This window comes from Hippocampus comes, unplaced genomic scaffold (assembly GCF_001891065.2).
Source record: "Hippocampus comes isolate QL1 unplaced genomic scaffold, H_comes_QL1_v1.1 scaffold174, whole genome shotgun sequence".
Taxonomy (NCBI): domain Eukaryota; kingdom Metazoa; phylum Chordata; class Actinopteri; order Syngnathiformes; family Syngnathidae; genus Hippocampus; species Hippocampus comes.
The window spans coordinates 1,736,253-1,752,189 of record NW_017805983.1 but is presented as its reverse complement, the minus strand read 5'-3'; the positions used below and the strand labels follow the sequence as shown (position 1 = coordinate 1,752,189).

Here is a 15,937-nt window from a genome sequence, read left to right as displayed (position 1 = left end):
TGTTCAAAATAATAGCTGTGTTTGCAAATGCGAGCACAACTCAAAACCTTTTTTTTTTTTTTTGTGGCAATGCATTGGGAACACTGCACCATTATATTTGAAATCAAAATGTAGAAAAAATGGATCTACCGGTAATTTTTACAGAAAATAAAGAAAACCTAATATTGGGCTGTTTAAAAATGGAAAAAAAAATTTTTACCTGAAATATTTACTGTATGAACTGGAACGTCTTAGGGATTTAGAATTATTATGAATGACTATAACTAATCTTTAGTTGTATAGACACTTACTGAAATTTTATTCACGTCTTAATGGCATAGAAGTAACCAACTTGTTGGTCATGAATGTTGGGTCCATTGCAGGGATGAGTTGAGAGGGGAGAACATTTTTCATCAGTGCGACTAGGGAGGCACATAGGGCCACGCACTTCTAGTCAAATTATATAGCCCTTAATCACAAAAAGTCTCAAAGGGGTTCACATTCCCTGTGCACAGCTGACAAATATTAACAGCGTCCCCTGATCTTCACCCCCATGAGGGCAAGAAAAAAACTCCAAAAACCCCATCTGGAGGAAAACTTGAGAAAGGACTCCAAATATGACCTGATGTATGACAAAAAATACTTTTAAATATGGACAATGTGCACACGTACAAAATATGAGCTCTTCATATAATTTCATTTTTGATAACACATTTTCAATCCATGTAGAAAAAGTCGACAGGACTAATCTAAGTGCTTGAGGCAAAGACCTACTGTATTTTTCCCAGTGCAAAGGCTGTGCAACATTAGGAAAACATTAGGAAAATGTTGACATTTAATGAACATATCTCTTACAAAACATTTCATGAAGCACCTTAGATTTCCTAAGACAAATGTGCAATTTATTTTTATCATTCAAATATATGCATTGCAACTGATCCCACTGATTGTAAAAGGCACAAAACTTTAACAAATAATTGGTATTGAAAAATATCGTAATGCACTTCAGGATTAAACGAGATTGGTAAAGAAAGGAATTTTTAAACCATTTACACATGTGCATATACAGTACAATCTAAATGTAATCTCTGCCTACACCTTAGGAACTAAGGAGAGTGCTAAAATGTGTAAAGAATAAAGTATTCACATGTCCTTGATAGCATCTGCTGTGTTGGGTCTGGCTCAGTGACAGACTGAGACTGCTGTTGTCTTCTTCTCTGATGAAAACAATGTTGTCTTCTACTCTGATCAAAACAGTGGACCCCTAACGGATGCTCCATGAATTGCACCTTATTAAAAATATCCATTCCGTGTCTTTTATGCATTTTTTCATTTTTAAATGATCCTGCGGGCCTGATTGAACCTCCTTGGGGGCCGGTTCCGGCCCGCAGGCCGTATGTTTGACATGTACAGAGGTACTGTTTATCATGCCTATCATTACAAATTCTTAAAAAAATATTAGCCCTTCTCATTTGTAGTGTAGGTCGGTACAAGGCCCAGTGTAAAGCACAACTGAGCTATGTCCACCATCTCGTGGTGATTGGTGATATTACAACATAGTGATATAATTCTGACTAAAACAGGGATTTATCCAATTATTATTTTGAATACAACTTTATGTATAACATATTTTCATGTCTCATGTCACAAGTCTTTTCACTCCCAAGTCCAAGGTGAGTGTGAAGTGTTTTTGTCAAGTCGCAAAAAATCCAAAGTCAAAATCAGTCAAGCACTCAGTCAAAGCACACACACGCAAAGGCAGACTAACTGTGTCCCTGGTTCTCATGATGTTGTTTGGCCCAGTCGAGGCCATGTTGGGCCACCGGCCGGTCCCAGTTGTCCACGCCATGTCTGTGTTTCCTCTGGTGGCGTTTGTAGTTGTCCAAGTGTCCCGTGGTGTAGTCGCACTCGCCACAGGCGTACGGCTTCTCACCAGTGTGTCGCAGCATGTGTCTCTTCAAGTTCATGCTCTGGTTGCAAGAGTAGCCGCAAATGTCACAGTGGAACGGCTTGGCGCCCGAATGGATGCGCTCGTGGCGCCGCAGGTTGGCCAGGTTGCCACAGGCGTAGCTACACGATGGGCACTGGTATGGCTTCTCGCCCGTGTGCACGCGCAGGTGCCGTTTGAGGTTGTCCAGGTGGGAGGTAGTGTAGGAGCACTGTGGACAGTGGTGAGGTTTATCCTCAGAGTGGATGTGGGCATGGCGGGCTAGATGGTGGGGGTAGTAGGACAGAAAGGGACACAGGGGGCAGCGGTAGAGCTGGTTGCCACCCTGGCGTGACTCCAGAGGCCTAAGTTGACTTCTTGAACAATCAAGGCCATCTTTGACAAACAGGTCCAACGAGCAACGACGGCACAACTAAAAACAAAAAACAAAACAAAAAAAAAAACAAGGATTGGAGGATTTAGATCAGGGGTGTCAAACTCATTTCACATTGTGGGCCACATAAAGCCTCGGTAGATGTAAAGTGGGCCGGACCATTAAAATTATACCATATGCTTGCAAGACGGAGAGATACCGCCGCTCGTTCCTACCGACTGCTGTCAGGCCACAAGAACATTAGGAAAATGTTGAAATTTAAGAAACAGATCGAGCGGATACTCCATGAATTGCACCTTATTAAAAGTAGCCATTCCGTGTCTCTTATGAATTTTTTCACTTTTAAATTATCCTGCAGGCCTGATCGAACCTCCTTGCAGGCCGATTCCGGCCCGCGGGCCGTATGTTTGACATTGCTGATTTAGATGAAATGACAAAAAACGTTTTTAATTGCAAAAGTCCCCATTTAAGAGGTTGAAGCAGTACTTTTCCAGTGTTTTTTTTTTTTAAACACAAGTATTTCTGTAGAGTGTGAGTATTTTTGCCATCTCTGTTGCTGGAGTGGGGACATTTATTTTTCCACATGAAGCAAAAATTTATTTTTACACAAACACACCTGTCTATCGGCATCGTCACTGTCCTCCATCTTGATGGGATCCGGGTCACTCTCCTGCAGCGTGAGGCCACACAGCCGGCAGCACAGCGGAAAGAGCAGGACAGGCAGCGGGCCAGCAGTGGAACTCAGACTGCTCTGCGCCTGCAGGTAAGCCGAGTCCTGAGAAACTTGCAGTGTCAGGTTGGAGACAACTAGAACAGTAGGGGAACAAAGACGAGATGAGGATTTCAACAACTTTTTGTACTAATGTTAATCTCTAAAGGGGCATTTCAGTTTATACGTTGCAAATTGCAAACTGGAGTAGCTGCTCGACACTAAGCCTCTTCTGGACGAGCTTTTTCGACCAGCAACTGCAAGTTATAGACCAGTGGCGTCCAAAGTCTGGCCGGGGGGGCGTGCAATTGTGCCCATTGCACATTTTTATTGGGAATCCAAAGTGAATTTGATTTGACAGTTTTCTACCTTTTTCGCTTTTGCCGTTCACTTTTCTTCTAGTGGCTCTTCTACGGTCCTTGTCCTTCCTTGGCCGATGATCCAGTGTGTGCATGCGCTGGTGCCGGCGCAGATTGCCAAGTGAACTGCAGGCGTAACTGCAGTGATGGCAGCGGTATGGCTTTTCTCCCGTGTGTGTGCGCGTGTGGCGCTGCAGGTTAACAAGCTGGGTGGAAGCGTAGGGGCATGCGGGGCAGCGGTACGGTTTCTGGCCGTCATGGATGTGCATGTGCCGTTTCAGGTGATTGGAGTAACGGGAAGTGAAGGTGCACAGTGAGCAGTAGTAGATTTTATGAGGAAGGTCGCCACTTGCACCCATTTTACTTTGGATGCTTTTCTTTCTGTCCAATGCATTATCGAGGGATCCGTCAGCATTCTTGGCATCTGCCACCTGCCTGCACTCGATGGAGGCAGCACTCTGGCTACCCCCTTCACAGGTGAGACAGTAAAGCTTTGACTTAAGATCTTGGCCCACTCCTGCAGGGGGATCGAAAATTGTGATGAAAAAAGACCATTTGAGAACAGAAAGTTTGTCAACAATAGGCACCGGGATACAACATGTAACAAAAAGGTTTACCTGTAATTTTTTTTTTCTTTTCAATTTACTTCTACTAGGGAAAATGTATGGATGTCATAAATGTGTTTAAAAAAACAGCGCAAGACTGCTTCCACCTAAAGGTAGTGTAATGTCTTAAAAGATTATGAAATGCAATATGGCAGGAAGTGATGTTACCAAGATCAAACCCTGCTCCCAGTGGCGTGTCACAGAGAACTTGATCGCAACCTTTACATGAGAGGAATGGTGGGAATGCTGTGTCTGTTAGCCCTGAAGGATCCTCCTCCACACGGAGAGAAAACACAGTCATATCTGATCGTAAACAAAAGGAACGCTTTACTGTTCTGGCCTTAACAATGTGTATTTGTGTGCGTGTGCATATACTGACCAGAATCTGCGTGCAAACCCATTATTTCAGCATTGCCGAAGCCCAACTCTCCACGAATCAGCATGTCACCGTCCACAACCAGACAGCCCGTGTTGCCTGCCACACCACCATCTTCCAACTCCACTGTGAATCAAAACACGTGAATCGAATTTGATCCTAAAACTGGCGCCAACTTTAGAGACAGAGTCAAGAAAGCAACCAAGGAGCAAGTAGTGTTTTTCCTCTCTACCTCTCTCTCTAGCCTCAAGATGTCCATCCACTATGCCCTGTACACGTCACTCTTTAATTCATAGGTATATTAAAGTGAAGTATTGTTGTAAAACACAATATTTGTATACTTATCTAGATATGTTGTGTTTGTTCAGCTTTGTGGGGAGGTAGCAGCCGGCTGGTCTCACTTTAATCTTAAAACCCGAAAATGTATTTAAATGAATTTGTTATGTGTGTGTGTGTGTATGAAAGCTCAAGGGTGTTTTTTGATTGGCTGTTGGATCTGTGATGTTGGGACGCTCTCCCAGCGTGAATCACAGCAAATCTGATAGCTGACCATCGGCCACTCCTGAACTGCCCACACTGTCACAGTTCGGTCTGGTTCAGCCATTTCACTGTGAATCGGCATCTTTTACACATGCGGCGCTGGGATGATTGTCTTTAATGTATGAGGAGTATGCTTCTTGACCTGCTCAATATAATAAGTGCCTTGAGAGAGGTTCTGTTGCGAATTGGTGCTGTATAAATAAAATTGACTTTACCTGAGAGTATAAATGGCACAGGAAGTATGACAGAAGGCAACAGAGGAAACCAGTGTGGATAAGATAAGTGAAGCGAAAGACGTGTCAAACAAGGAAACGCTTAAATGAGCCTGTAGCGCATCAAACACATTGCTGCTTTTCCATTGTAGAGAAACATTCAACAAATGCTTCTTTTTCAACCTGTTGAAAAAGTTGGAACATTACATTGTAGCGCATCAAACACATTGCTGCTTTTCCATTGTCGAGAAACATTCAACAAATGCTTCTTTTCCAACCTGCTGAAAAAGTTGGAACATTACATACGGCATGTGAGCAGAATGAGCCACAGTCATGTAGGAAGTGAAGAAGAAAAATAAAGAGGAGGGGACCGGAGGGGGTCAGGTACGGAAGTGGAAACAGGAAGAACTGTGAAGGACAGACAACCTTCAGGTCAGGATGCGATAAGACACAAAGAAGAGGAAGAGGGAGCAAAATCAACAAATACATTTGGAGTACTCGGATCAAGTACTCTTTCCTAAACCACACATTTCAGAACAACAACAAAATAAAATAAAATATGACACAAGTACCCCAAAATGTTATACAAATGTTGCCTTGCTTGACAGAAAAAAAACGGACAAAACTGGACAAGAACTCACATTTGACGGGCTGCGGGTTGGACTGTTTCCTCCGCGGCATTCTTGCGGGGATCCTGTGCGGTAAATTCGGCTTGACAGCTCCCACGGTAAGCGGTTCCGGCTCCGTCGAGTCGCACCGTCAGTTCGCCTGCTTGGCTGCCGCTAACTGCGTACCATCGTCAACATCGTCATCGTTGTCGTCACCCACTTCCTTTTCCTCCAAAGCAGCGACCAAGAAGTCATTATCAATACGAAACGACGAAGCGTCACTGGCGTACGTATCTCCTTGTCAACACAAGGTCCCTAATATCACTTTAGCGTGTTCTCTGACACTTGCTCCAACACAGACGGAGCCATCTTGCTAAACACACCACAAGTTCGACACAACATGTGAACGCTGAATGGAAATTGGCGTTTGTAGCAGAGTACGCACTTGGAACTTTAGTACCGCGACATGTTGTCACAGAGAAAGCTACCCTTGCTGCCAGAGCACTTTAATTGCCAAAGACTCACACGTTGCCGCACAGTTGGCGGACTGACCGCCCAGTGGGTGTGCTTGAGATGACGTCAGTGAAGAATTGCGTAGTGGATTGTCGGTCTGTGAACAAATGCAGTACAGTACTGTAGTACCCTGAGATACGAGTTAAAATCGTCCAGTGAACACGCTCGCACACCTAAATATTCTTCTCTCTTAAATTAATTGAAATGCCATGAATCTGTTGCAGCCCCCGAGAAATGTTTGGAAAACACTTGTACTTCTTCTAGTCAGTACGTCCATCCATTTTCAGTTTATCCTCACAAGGGTGTGGGGGGGAGCCTGGAGCCTATCCCATCTGTCTTCGGACAGTAGGCAGGGGACACCCTGAACCGGTTGCCAGCCAATCGCAGGGCACACAGAGACGAAAAATTATTTGAACACTCACACCTAGGGACAATTTAGGGTGTTCCATCAACCTGCCATGAATGTTTTTGGAAAGTGGGAGAAAACTGGAGTACCCGGAGAAAACCCACACAGGCACGGGGAGAACATGCAAACTCCGGAGAAAACCCACACAGGCACGAGGAGAACATGCAAACTCCACACAGGGAGGCCAGAGCCAGAATCGAACCATGCACCTCTGCACTGTGAGGTCGACGCGCTAACCACTGGATCACCAGGCTGCCTAAGTAAGAAAGAAAGAAAATATATAAATACCAAAATAAATAAATAGCACTCCATAATATACCTCATACACAAATAGGGCAATACCATTATGAAATGCAATGTAAAGAATTTTCTGCAGCATGAAAAATACTTCTACTGCTAATGTGAGTTAAAAAAATCCTTTAATGCTAGCATTTTTTTCATAGAGGATAATGAATATGAGTCTGTGAGTATTGTTCATTCATTCATTTTCCGAACCGCTTTATCCTCACTAGGGTCGCGGGGGGTGCTGGAGCCTATCCCATCTGTCTTCGGGCAGTAGGCGGGGGACACCTTGAACCGGTTGCCAGCCAATCGCAGGGCACACAGAAACGAACAACCATTCGCGCTCACACTCACACCTAGGGACAATTTTGGAGTGTTCAATCAGCCTGCCATGCATGTTTTTGGAATGTGGGAGGAAACCCGGAGGAGCCGGAGAAAACCCACGCAAGCACGGGTAGAACATGCAAACTCCACACAGGAAGTCCGGAGCTGGAATTGAACCCGGTACCTCGGCACTGTGAAGTCGATGTGCTAACCACTGGACTACCGGGTCGCCTGTGAATATTGTTATCTGCCCAATTGTGTCAATTCATTTTATTTAATTAAAAGTATGTTCGACAAATAAAATCCATCCATCCATCCATTTTCTAATCCACTTATCCGCACAAGGGTAGCAGGCATGCTGGAGCGTAACCCAGCTGTCTTCGGCAGTAGGTTGGGTACACCTTGAGCTGGTTGCCAGCCAGTACTGTATAGGTGCTGAAATATCTGTTGATTAAAAAGGGGTCTAAAACCCTATCAATGCTAGCTGTTAGCAAATCAATGGGGGGGTTGCATTGTTTGTTAGCATTAAGCTAAGCAGACTCCAAAGGGAAAGCTAAGAAATTTTAAATACACAAGATGCAATTCTTAGTTTTGTGTCTGTTTCGACAGGAAACCTAAATTGGGAGTCACATTAAAAAGCTCAAAGCTCTTTTTGATGAATTGTTCGCAATTTGTTCAACTGTTATTTAGTTAAACTGGGATATCACAACTTGGCATATTGAAAAAGAAAAAAAAAATGACTTGCTCAAGGACACATTTTCGGAAATGGGCTGCCCATAAACGATTAACATGGCCGTTTGATTACACAATATATGTGTGGCCTGACACTTACAGTATTTGTACACGTATTGTATTTTATTGTATTGTATTGTATTGTATTGTACCAGCAATTATAAAGTCCAAAAGCAAGACAAAATTTTATGATGCACTGAGCTGTTTTCGATGCCCACCTTGTCAGTATGTTTCTGCACTGGGGTGATGACATCTCTCTCTCCAGCACACCATATTCTTCTTCGTGGGCCTCCTCCCCATATCAACATGTACAGTATTGTTCTTTGTTCCCATTACCATCTTCATCTCCCCAACTTTGTAATCCCTCTTATTTAACTCGTCTCTTTCATGATTTTTTTTCTTGTCACTACCATTTTCACTCTCAAATACAAAGTGACCTTTTTTGCATCCATGTTTTCCTCATTGTCATTTTTATGATGACAGTTAGTAAATGTGTTTGCTCTAGTTTTCTCACGTAGTCCCATCCTCCTCCTTCCTGGCTCCACCTTTACTCTGATTTCTGTCTTACATCTCCAGTGATTCGACCTGACGGCTACGTGTATAGTCACGCGCTTCATGTAGCTGCGCACATTTTGTAATACTTTAATCTCTCAAATGCGATCTAGCCGCACGGACGGCAGCATTTAAGTCTGTGATCTTTAAGTCTCACATTCATCAGCATTATGTCACCACATATCACAGTGGAAAGAAATGTTATTCTTTACACATAATGCTGAAAGACAAACTCGAAAGGAATGTGTTGGAAAATGTTTGAATGAGGGACGAAATCACAAAAACTCCTTCGATGTTTACTACGGTGGTCCACTAGATGGTGCTACACGTAAGCTTGCAGGTGTATAAAGTCTTGAGACGAGTTCATTACTCTAACAGTCATGACACAATTAAATACAATTAAAAAGAATTAAACCCTTTTGGTGACACTTCTCCACTTAAGTGCACACAACCTCTCAAGAATGATCAGTAGAAACATGATGCACCTAATCTTAATTTTGGCCTTCATGGCAAAGGCAGTGTATACATCCATGTGATCTCATTTTTTTCGTTTTAATAAATTTGCAGAAAGAAAACATTTTTCACATTGTTCCTATGGGGTGTTGTGTGTAGAAGTTTGAAAAAAAAAAAGAATTCCATTTTGGAACAAGGCTGTAAAATAACAAAAATGGATAAACTGAAGCGCTATGAATACTTTCCAGGTGACTTTTACATCACTTTTCTATACTTGTTATCCTGTTTGAGCCCGTCTCAGGTGACTTACATATTTGATATATCACCTGTCAGTCATAGGCATGACAATTTCACACAACAATTCACTCTCGCATTCGTACAAAATTTTTCAATTACCGGGTAATCTTTTTTTATACACATTTTGGACTGTGGGAGGAAGCGTTTTGTGCTAACCAGTCACGGCGGTGCTTTCCCGCAAAGAATTACATATTTGAAAATCCGCTGTGGTAATTTTCCCCCCATTTATTAATTGCAAAGCAGCAGTTTTCTTTTATTATAAAGAAATACACAAAATATGTTTACCAGAATTTGTGCATTCAAAGAGTAAATTATGTGCACTTGTTTTTACTCATTGATCTCCATTTATCTATTTTCTATACCACTTGCCCCCCAGGCAGTCAATGGCGGCGCTCATTTGTTTCCTGCTCAATTTATCTATGATTGACTTTGCCACTTAGCTTCCTGCTGCGCCCTCCAGGCAGCGAGCACCTCGTCATCGGGCTCCTCGGCAGCCGCTCGAGCTCTAACCCTCTGCCTAGTTTGGGCAATGAAGGCTTCAACGTCTTCTTCCTCATCGTCACCATCCGCATCCCGCATCCCCCCAGCTGTGTCGTTGCTTTTGTATTGTGAATGATTTGTGAATTTCCTCCTCGAGCTGAGGTCACTCGGCTCAACGTCCTCGCCATATGATCTCCTGGCTTGACTGTGGCCATTGTTGATGCCAGAATAGTGCGCACCATTGGCAGACGTGTCCATTTGCAGTTGGGATAAGTATCTGGAGGTGCCGCCATATGTTTGCATGTCATCGTCCTCACCAGCACACGAGGCCCTGCGGCTGGAGAAGTCAAACTGGGAGGCGGAGCCGTCTAGGTCGTCATCGGGATCCTCCGTTGCTGCCGCGGCGGCAGCTTTTCTGGGAGGAGGCCTGACAGTTTTCAGCCAGTCGTCAACGCTGGTGTTCTTGGTGGTCTCCAGAGCGGGGTTGAGGTTCAAACATCCAGAGAGGCCAAATGTCTTTAAAGGTTTCTGCTTCTTTTTCGTTGTCTCTTCAAGGAATTCCTCCTCCTTCCTTTTCTCCTCCTCTTCATCGTCATCCGCCTTTGGTTTCTTTTTCTTGTATAAAGTGCTGCGCTTGTTGTCCTCCAGAATTTTCTTCTTCTCATAGGTCGCCATCTTGTCTCTCATTTCAGACCTGATCTCCTTGTCAATGGCATCCAGTTTACCTAGGTTGACCTGGTCCTGGAAGAGGCTGAACAGAGGGACACTGGTGGTGGTGATTTTATTTTTCTGAGCATCCAGCAGCGCAGAACCTCTGGCACTGACCCCACTTAAGCCACCGACAGATGCTGGCCGGCCACAACCGTGCGACATGGTACTGGAGTAAGACTGCCTACTCAACACGGAGGCTTTGTCATCTCCACCACGACCTGTCATCACGTTGGATGGAGCACCAAAACTCAGCTCCGAACCCGCAAGTGATGGAGGAGGTAGGCTCATCTCGCTCTGCTTCTGTTTAATGGTTTCGGTGACCACATTGGCGATCCAGTTCTGGATGCTGGCCAGGTTTACCATTGGTTCTCCCGAGGGACCCTGGACAGTCGGAACAGGAAGAATGGGAGGAGGTTGTAGAATTGAGTGCGTTGATCTCGTACTACAGGCCTGCGATGCAGACGATCGGACAGACGATTGTCCGCTTATCATTGACATGTTGTCGTCATTGATGACACTGGGTGGTCCAGTGACCCCAGCTCCGGCCCAGAAGGCGGAGAGAGGTATTGTACCACCACTTATACAGCTCTCATTCTCCCAGCCGCAGACAGACTGGCTTTCTTCCAACGTCTTTTTGGAACGCTCCAGGATCTCCTCCCGCCTTTGCCGCCGTTTAATAGTGGCAGAATCGTCACCCCGACTCAGCTCCAGAATCTCTTCCATGTTTTCCTCGCCAAGTCGCCTCTGCTGCCTCCGTTTCCAAGACTGATAGGCGGTCAGGTTGACGTCTTCGAATGATGGAGTTGGTGCTTCAACACCATCACTTTTCTCATTATCACCAACAGAACTATTCTCTCCGTCTCCACGATCTTTCTTGTTCCATCCGAACTGAATCCGCTTGACCCGCCAACGCTCCAAAGGCGTCATCTTGTCCTTGTTCTTCAGGCAGAAATTGTACATGGACATATTGTCTGACAGGATGCTCTCCATCTCCTCATCAATTTTATTCTTTGCCTCCTGTTGTGCTACATCACTGTTGTTGCCTTCCTCATTATCCTTTTTTCGATACCGAGCGGAGGCCTCCTCCTCGATCTCCCGCAGTCGCTGCTTCCAGAGGTCAGTGTAACTGGTGCAGCTAGAGGTGGACACAGCATCCGACGCAGGCCGTCTGAGGCGGCGCTTCAAACATTCCTTCAGGTCGCGCACGTCCTCGCTGGTGACACTCTCAACATCTGCATCTGCACACGCGCCGGGCGCCGCATCCTCCACGTCGCTGTTCAGCTGCGCCTCCCACCACTCATCACTTTGGTAGAGCTCATTTCTGCGCTGCCACTCGTGAATCATTCGATCCAAACCGTCGTCATCCTCGACAACTTCCGTGCTTCCCACCTGTTTAGACAGGACTGACTTCGCTTGACCACATGAAGTTTGACCGTTGTGCGGTCTGTTGGATATGCTCCGAAGCTCCTCAGCGGCTGCGGACGAGGCCACGCTGCTCATCACACTGGTGCCGTCTTCCTCCTCCTCCATCATGATGGAGTGCGCTTTTACCTCAATCATGCTTTGCCTTTCGTCATGATCCAGCTCATTATCTTCATTGCCCTCGCCAAAGATCCGAGCACGAGTGCGTGCGTCGATAACGGAACATTGGCTGAGTGTGTCGTCATCCTCCCTCTCCTCCAGCAAGTCTTCATTGAGCTCTCGCAGTTGTTTGAGGAAACCCTCATTGGGATTGATGGGGCGCTTTTTCCTCATGGCTGTCAGGGCCTCCATGATGGTCATGTGCTGGAAGATCATCAGGTAGGATGCCACCAGGACAGCTGAACGACTGATACCCATCATGGAAACCACCGCAACTTTGCCTGTAAACAAAAAAGCAATAGTGAGAGCTCACAAGGCTTAGGGTATTTCATGATATAATCTTATTTCTCTAATAAGATAAGTGGTGTAGTAAATGAATGGATAGATGGATAGACTGATATTTCAATGAAATCTTATGAACTGTGAAGCTCTTTGTTTTTAATCAGATTTGCTGATGAACATGTGACTGCAAAGGTTACATGAGCCGTGGTCAAAATTAACTACGTGACAGAAACGGATCTCGTTCCAGGAAAACACATCAAGTTCATTTCTTCCCCGAAGTGGGTGCTCACCTTTGTGAGTGAGCAAAGCTTCATCCAAGAATTCAGCAGTAGGCCGGAAGTGTGGTGAGATGTCAGCGTCAGGGAAGTCATCCACCTCAACACCCATGTAGTGCACCCCCATCCCGGAATAGAAAGCCTCCCCCGTGTAGACGCCGGTGCCGTGTGCGGTGTTAAGGACGTGTGTGATGCCCATTCGCTTTAGCCGGGCCTTGTTGACGGCGACAGATCTGGGTGATACGAAACATTGAACATTGCCTTTCAGGAGAGCTGAAACACACTTGTGTAAGCTTGCAGCAAGATTTGAAATATTCTAAGTACAAAGCATGCAATTCCAAAAGAATAAGTTCTTCCAAATGAATGTAAGAAATTAATTAAGTTTAAAATATTTTCAATTTATTCATTTAAGACCAAAAACGTATGTGTTGAGTTAAATGTGATACATGACTCCTCCCTTTGACCAGTGAGTAAGAGCAGCAATATTCAACTCGACTTGCAAAAAATCTGCCTGCTTTAGTCCGCATTGTTTTCTCATGTATTTTCCTCAACTGTACTTAAGTTCCCTAAAGGACATCCTCTCTTTGTCATTGACCATTTTCATGTGTTTGTTTGTTTGTTTGTTTATTGAACATAAAACATATACAGTAATAATTTGACAGAAAATAAGGTAAATAAAAGAGTAAAGAGGAAAGAGAAATTAGTCATCATTCAACACAGTTATTATGTTCAAGGGAGTAGGAAGAAGTAAAGAACTTATCTAGTCCTACCCCGTGTTATATGTTTATATCTATTGAATCATTTTTATATCAATCAGAAAAGAAACACATGTGACACGTGTTGATTGAGAAGATATAGGTGACACTGACTTCTCAGCGATGAAAATGTTTGGCCACACTTCATCCATATCCCTGCTGGGGGCCTCCAGGCGTTCCTGAACCATAGCCCTTTGGATGTCCAGCACACAGGGAGTGTTGTAGGGGCTGCGGTCATCAATCATCTCCCGCACTCGGTTGTAGAGGTCCTCCACCATCAGCTGCTCAGCGGTTTCAAGCATGGATTCTGGGATGGACTCGGGGCGGGCACCTCGAGGTGGCAATTCTGACAATGACAAAAAAAAAAAAAAAAAAAACTTGAGTTCAGTTTTTATTGAGCGGGTTTGGCTGAATTACATTTGAAAACTCAATTGGATGTTTCTTAAGTGACAAACTAATTTTCATTATTTTATTTCTCCACCAATGAATTTCCCGAAGTTGAATTCAGGATCCCCGCGACCCTAGTGAGGATCAAGCGGTTCGGACAATGAATGAATGAATGAATGAATTCAGGATAGACAAGCTCATCCGCATGCGGTGTTTGACATCTAAATCTTCTCGCTCAAGTCATCACCTCAGCTCATTAGTAAATGCAGGACTCTAGACAGTCTCTCACTTAAAGGTAATTGTCTCATTTAACACGAGTCACATTCCTCTTCAGATTTGCAGGGCTCGCTGTATCTTAATATGAAATCCATGTCTTATCTGCTGTCCTTTCAATTATCTCCCTGCTACATGTGCTGTGCACCGGCATCTTGCTGGGAGCATATATAGTCACAGTAGGGGCTCCAGTCAGTAATAATCAATGTGGTTGAGAACGCAGTGAAGCTTTCAGGATTTTTTTTCAACAGCAGACGATCAGAGGCACAACAGTACAGGTGTTGACATTTGGTGGATATGTCAGATAACTCTCTACTGATCAAATGATCAAAAAAATCTTGCTTGATGTGAGTGTCAAACAGTGTCTCACCCTCATTAATGATTTTTTTGGCGGCAATGGCCGACGACAAGTGGATCGGCTCCATAAAAATACTGCCAGCATCCGAGCCAGAAATGGCAGAAAACCTGGACTCTGACGTCATGGAGAGGCTGAAAACGGTACAAATCAAGTCATCTCGCTATCTTGCATTCAGTTGACTGTAAAAGTTTTAAAATGTTACCTGGGCGACGAACATCGCAAGTAACGAGATTGTATACCATGGATGTTACTCTCCTCTATAGATTGTATACCATAGATGTTACTCTCTTCTACGTCGCCATTCGGCACCGCCTGATCCTCGTGCTCTCTGCCAGATGCCATGTCAGCCCCGTTGATTGCCTCCTGGTCAGTCAAACGTGCGTCCTCTTTGACCATCCGAACCCACATGGAATAAAAAGATGACAATATTTTTTTAGTTTGTAAGAAATAGCAAGCAGCCAAATACAAACTGACGCAGTGATTCCCAACCAGTGTGCGGTTAGAGTGTAAGGAACGCTGCTTTGAAAAACAAAATGAAGCTCATAAGCTAACATGAATGCCATGACTAACTTTTATCATATGATACTTTATATTTCACTATGTGCTGTACTGGAGATACGTATGAGTGCATGTTTCAAGCTGATGATGATACCAACGTTCAAGAGGCTGAGTGGTGTCGGGCCTGGCCAAAGATCTATTTTTAAGCGACAGCTGTGTCAGAGATCTGAGAGCAGTGCCGTGTACAAATCATTGCACCAAACAACAACCAACACAACAGTGAGACGAAAACAAGCGTTACAATCCGTCTTCTTGGCAGCATGTAAACAACAAACTGATTGTATGTCTTACCTTGGCAGTCAGCAGTGTCCATGGGGGGAGGTCTGCTTTGCGAAGCTGACGGTGGTCACACTAAAGTTAGGAGTGTCCTTCCACCCCCTGTGACACCCCTACCGCCCAACCATTCAGGGGCCTGGACACCCGACACCCATTCACCGAGATCGTCGTCATAAGTGGTCTCACCTTCCTTTCTCATTTCCTTTGCTCATCTTTTGCTTTCCTGCCGTAATTTCCTTTGATCTGTCCTTACCTGTTGTGAAAGCGCTACATAAGGAAAGATGTATAATATACTATTGTTTCTAGAGGTGTTAAATTATCGCGTTAATTGCGATTAATTAATTACAGTCATTTGTCACATTGCTTTTTATCGCGTTAATCAAAATTTTAATCTCTGCCTTTATTGTTTCTGTAGGTGGGTTGCCTTTTTCTAATAGCCCTTTTTATGTGTTGGCTTCCTGTGTTTGAGTTGTTTAGGGTGGGGAAACAACTGTCAGTCACAGCCTGAAGCGGACATTGATTGGCTGCCATTTTGTTGGGGCTTGTTTCGCATTCCAAAAACGCCCTTGACGACACAGTTGATAAAGGTCGAGCGTTGTGCCTAATTTGTAAGAAGGAGTTTGCGTACCACCGAAGCGGCTCAAGTTTAGCCTCCCACATCAATGCAAAGCACCCAGTCGCGAGTGCAGCCACAGCTAACGTTAGCACCGAAAGCGTTAGCAATATAGCGAGC

General features: G+C 44.5%; 2 protein-coding genes across 4 annotated transcripts; both read right to left on the bottom strand.

Annotated features, from left to right (window-relative positions):
* Window positions 1-1,429: 1,429 nt before the first annotated feature.
* On the bottom strand, window positions 1,430-8,201 carry LOC109528373 (zinc finger protein 513-like). Of its 2 annotated transcripts, none has more exons than XM_019890852.1 (7): window positions 8,185-8,201; window positions 5,743-5,938; window positions 4,353-4,475; window positions 4,142-4,276; window positions 3,379-3,885; window positions 2,917-3,107; window positions 1,430-2,339 (listed from the first exon to the last, which is right to left on the bottom strand). In XM_019890852.1, the coding sequence occupies exons 2-7, from the start codon at window positions 5,780-5,782 to the stop codon at window positions 1,743-1,745; spliced, it is 1,593 nt and encodes a 530-aa protein (XP_019746411.1). In that variant the 5' UTR covers window positions 5,783-5,938; window positions 8,185-8,201; the 3' UTR covers window positions 1,430-1,742. The 2 variants fall into 2 exon arrangements, with proteins under 2 accessions (XP_019746411.1, XP_019746412.1); XM_019890853.1 differs by lacking the exon at window positions 8,185-8,201 and adding an exon at window positions 6,155-6,169.
* Window positions 8,202-8,993: 792 nt separating this feature from the next.
* Window positions 8,994-15,350, bottom strand: dusp27 (dual specificity phosphatase 27). 2 transcript variants are annotated; one of them, XM_019890846.1, is made up of 7 exons: window positions 15,220-15,349; window positions 14,664-14,756; window positions 14,573-14,630; window positions 14,383-14,501; window positions 13,467-13,698; window positions 12,613-12,830; window positions 8,994-12,321 (listed from the first exon to the last, which is right to left on the bottom strand). In XM_019890846.1, the coding sequence occupies exons 1-7, from the start codon at window positions 15,239-15,241 to the stop codon at window positions 9,686-9,688; spliced, it is 3,378 nt and encodes a 1,125-aa protein (XP_019746405.1). In that variant the 5' UTR covers window positions 15,242-15,349; the 3' UTR covers window positions 8,994-9,685. The 2 variants fall into 2 exon arrangements, with proteins under 2 accessions (XP_019746405.1, XP_019746404.1); XM_019890845.1 differs by having other exon boundaries at window positions 14,573-14,756; window positions 15,220-15,350.
* Window positions 15,351-15,937: the final 587 nt, after the last annotated feature.

Bases quoted from the DNA above. Each gene is read 5' to 3' on its own strand.
- LOC109528373 (XM_019890852.1), bottom strand. From the start codon at position 5,782: ATGCCGCGGAGGAAACAGTCCAACCCGCAGCCCGTCAAAT. The intron at 3,886-4,141 runs GTAACATCACTT...ATCCCCCTGCAG, and splicing joins GGGAGCAGGGTTTGATCTTG to GAGTGGGCCAAGATCTTAAG. The intron at 2,340-2,916 runs GTGTGTTTGTGT...TTTTGTTTTTAG, and splicing joins GTGACGATGCCGATAGACAG to TTGTGCCGTCGTTGCTCGTT.
- dusp27 (XM_019890845.1), bottom strand. From the start codon at position 15,241: ATGGACACTGCTGACTGCCAAG. The intron at 13,699-14,382 runs GTGAGACACTGT...TGTCATTGTCAG, and splicing joins CAAAAAAATCATTAATGAGG to AATTGCCACCTCGAGGTGCC. The intron at 12,831-13,466 runs GTCAGTGTCACC...CGTATCACCCAG, and splicing joins AACATTTTCATCGCTGAGAA to ATCTGTCGCCGTCAACAAGG.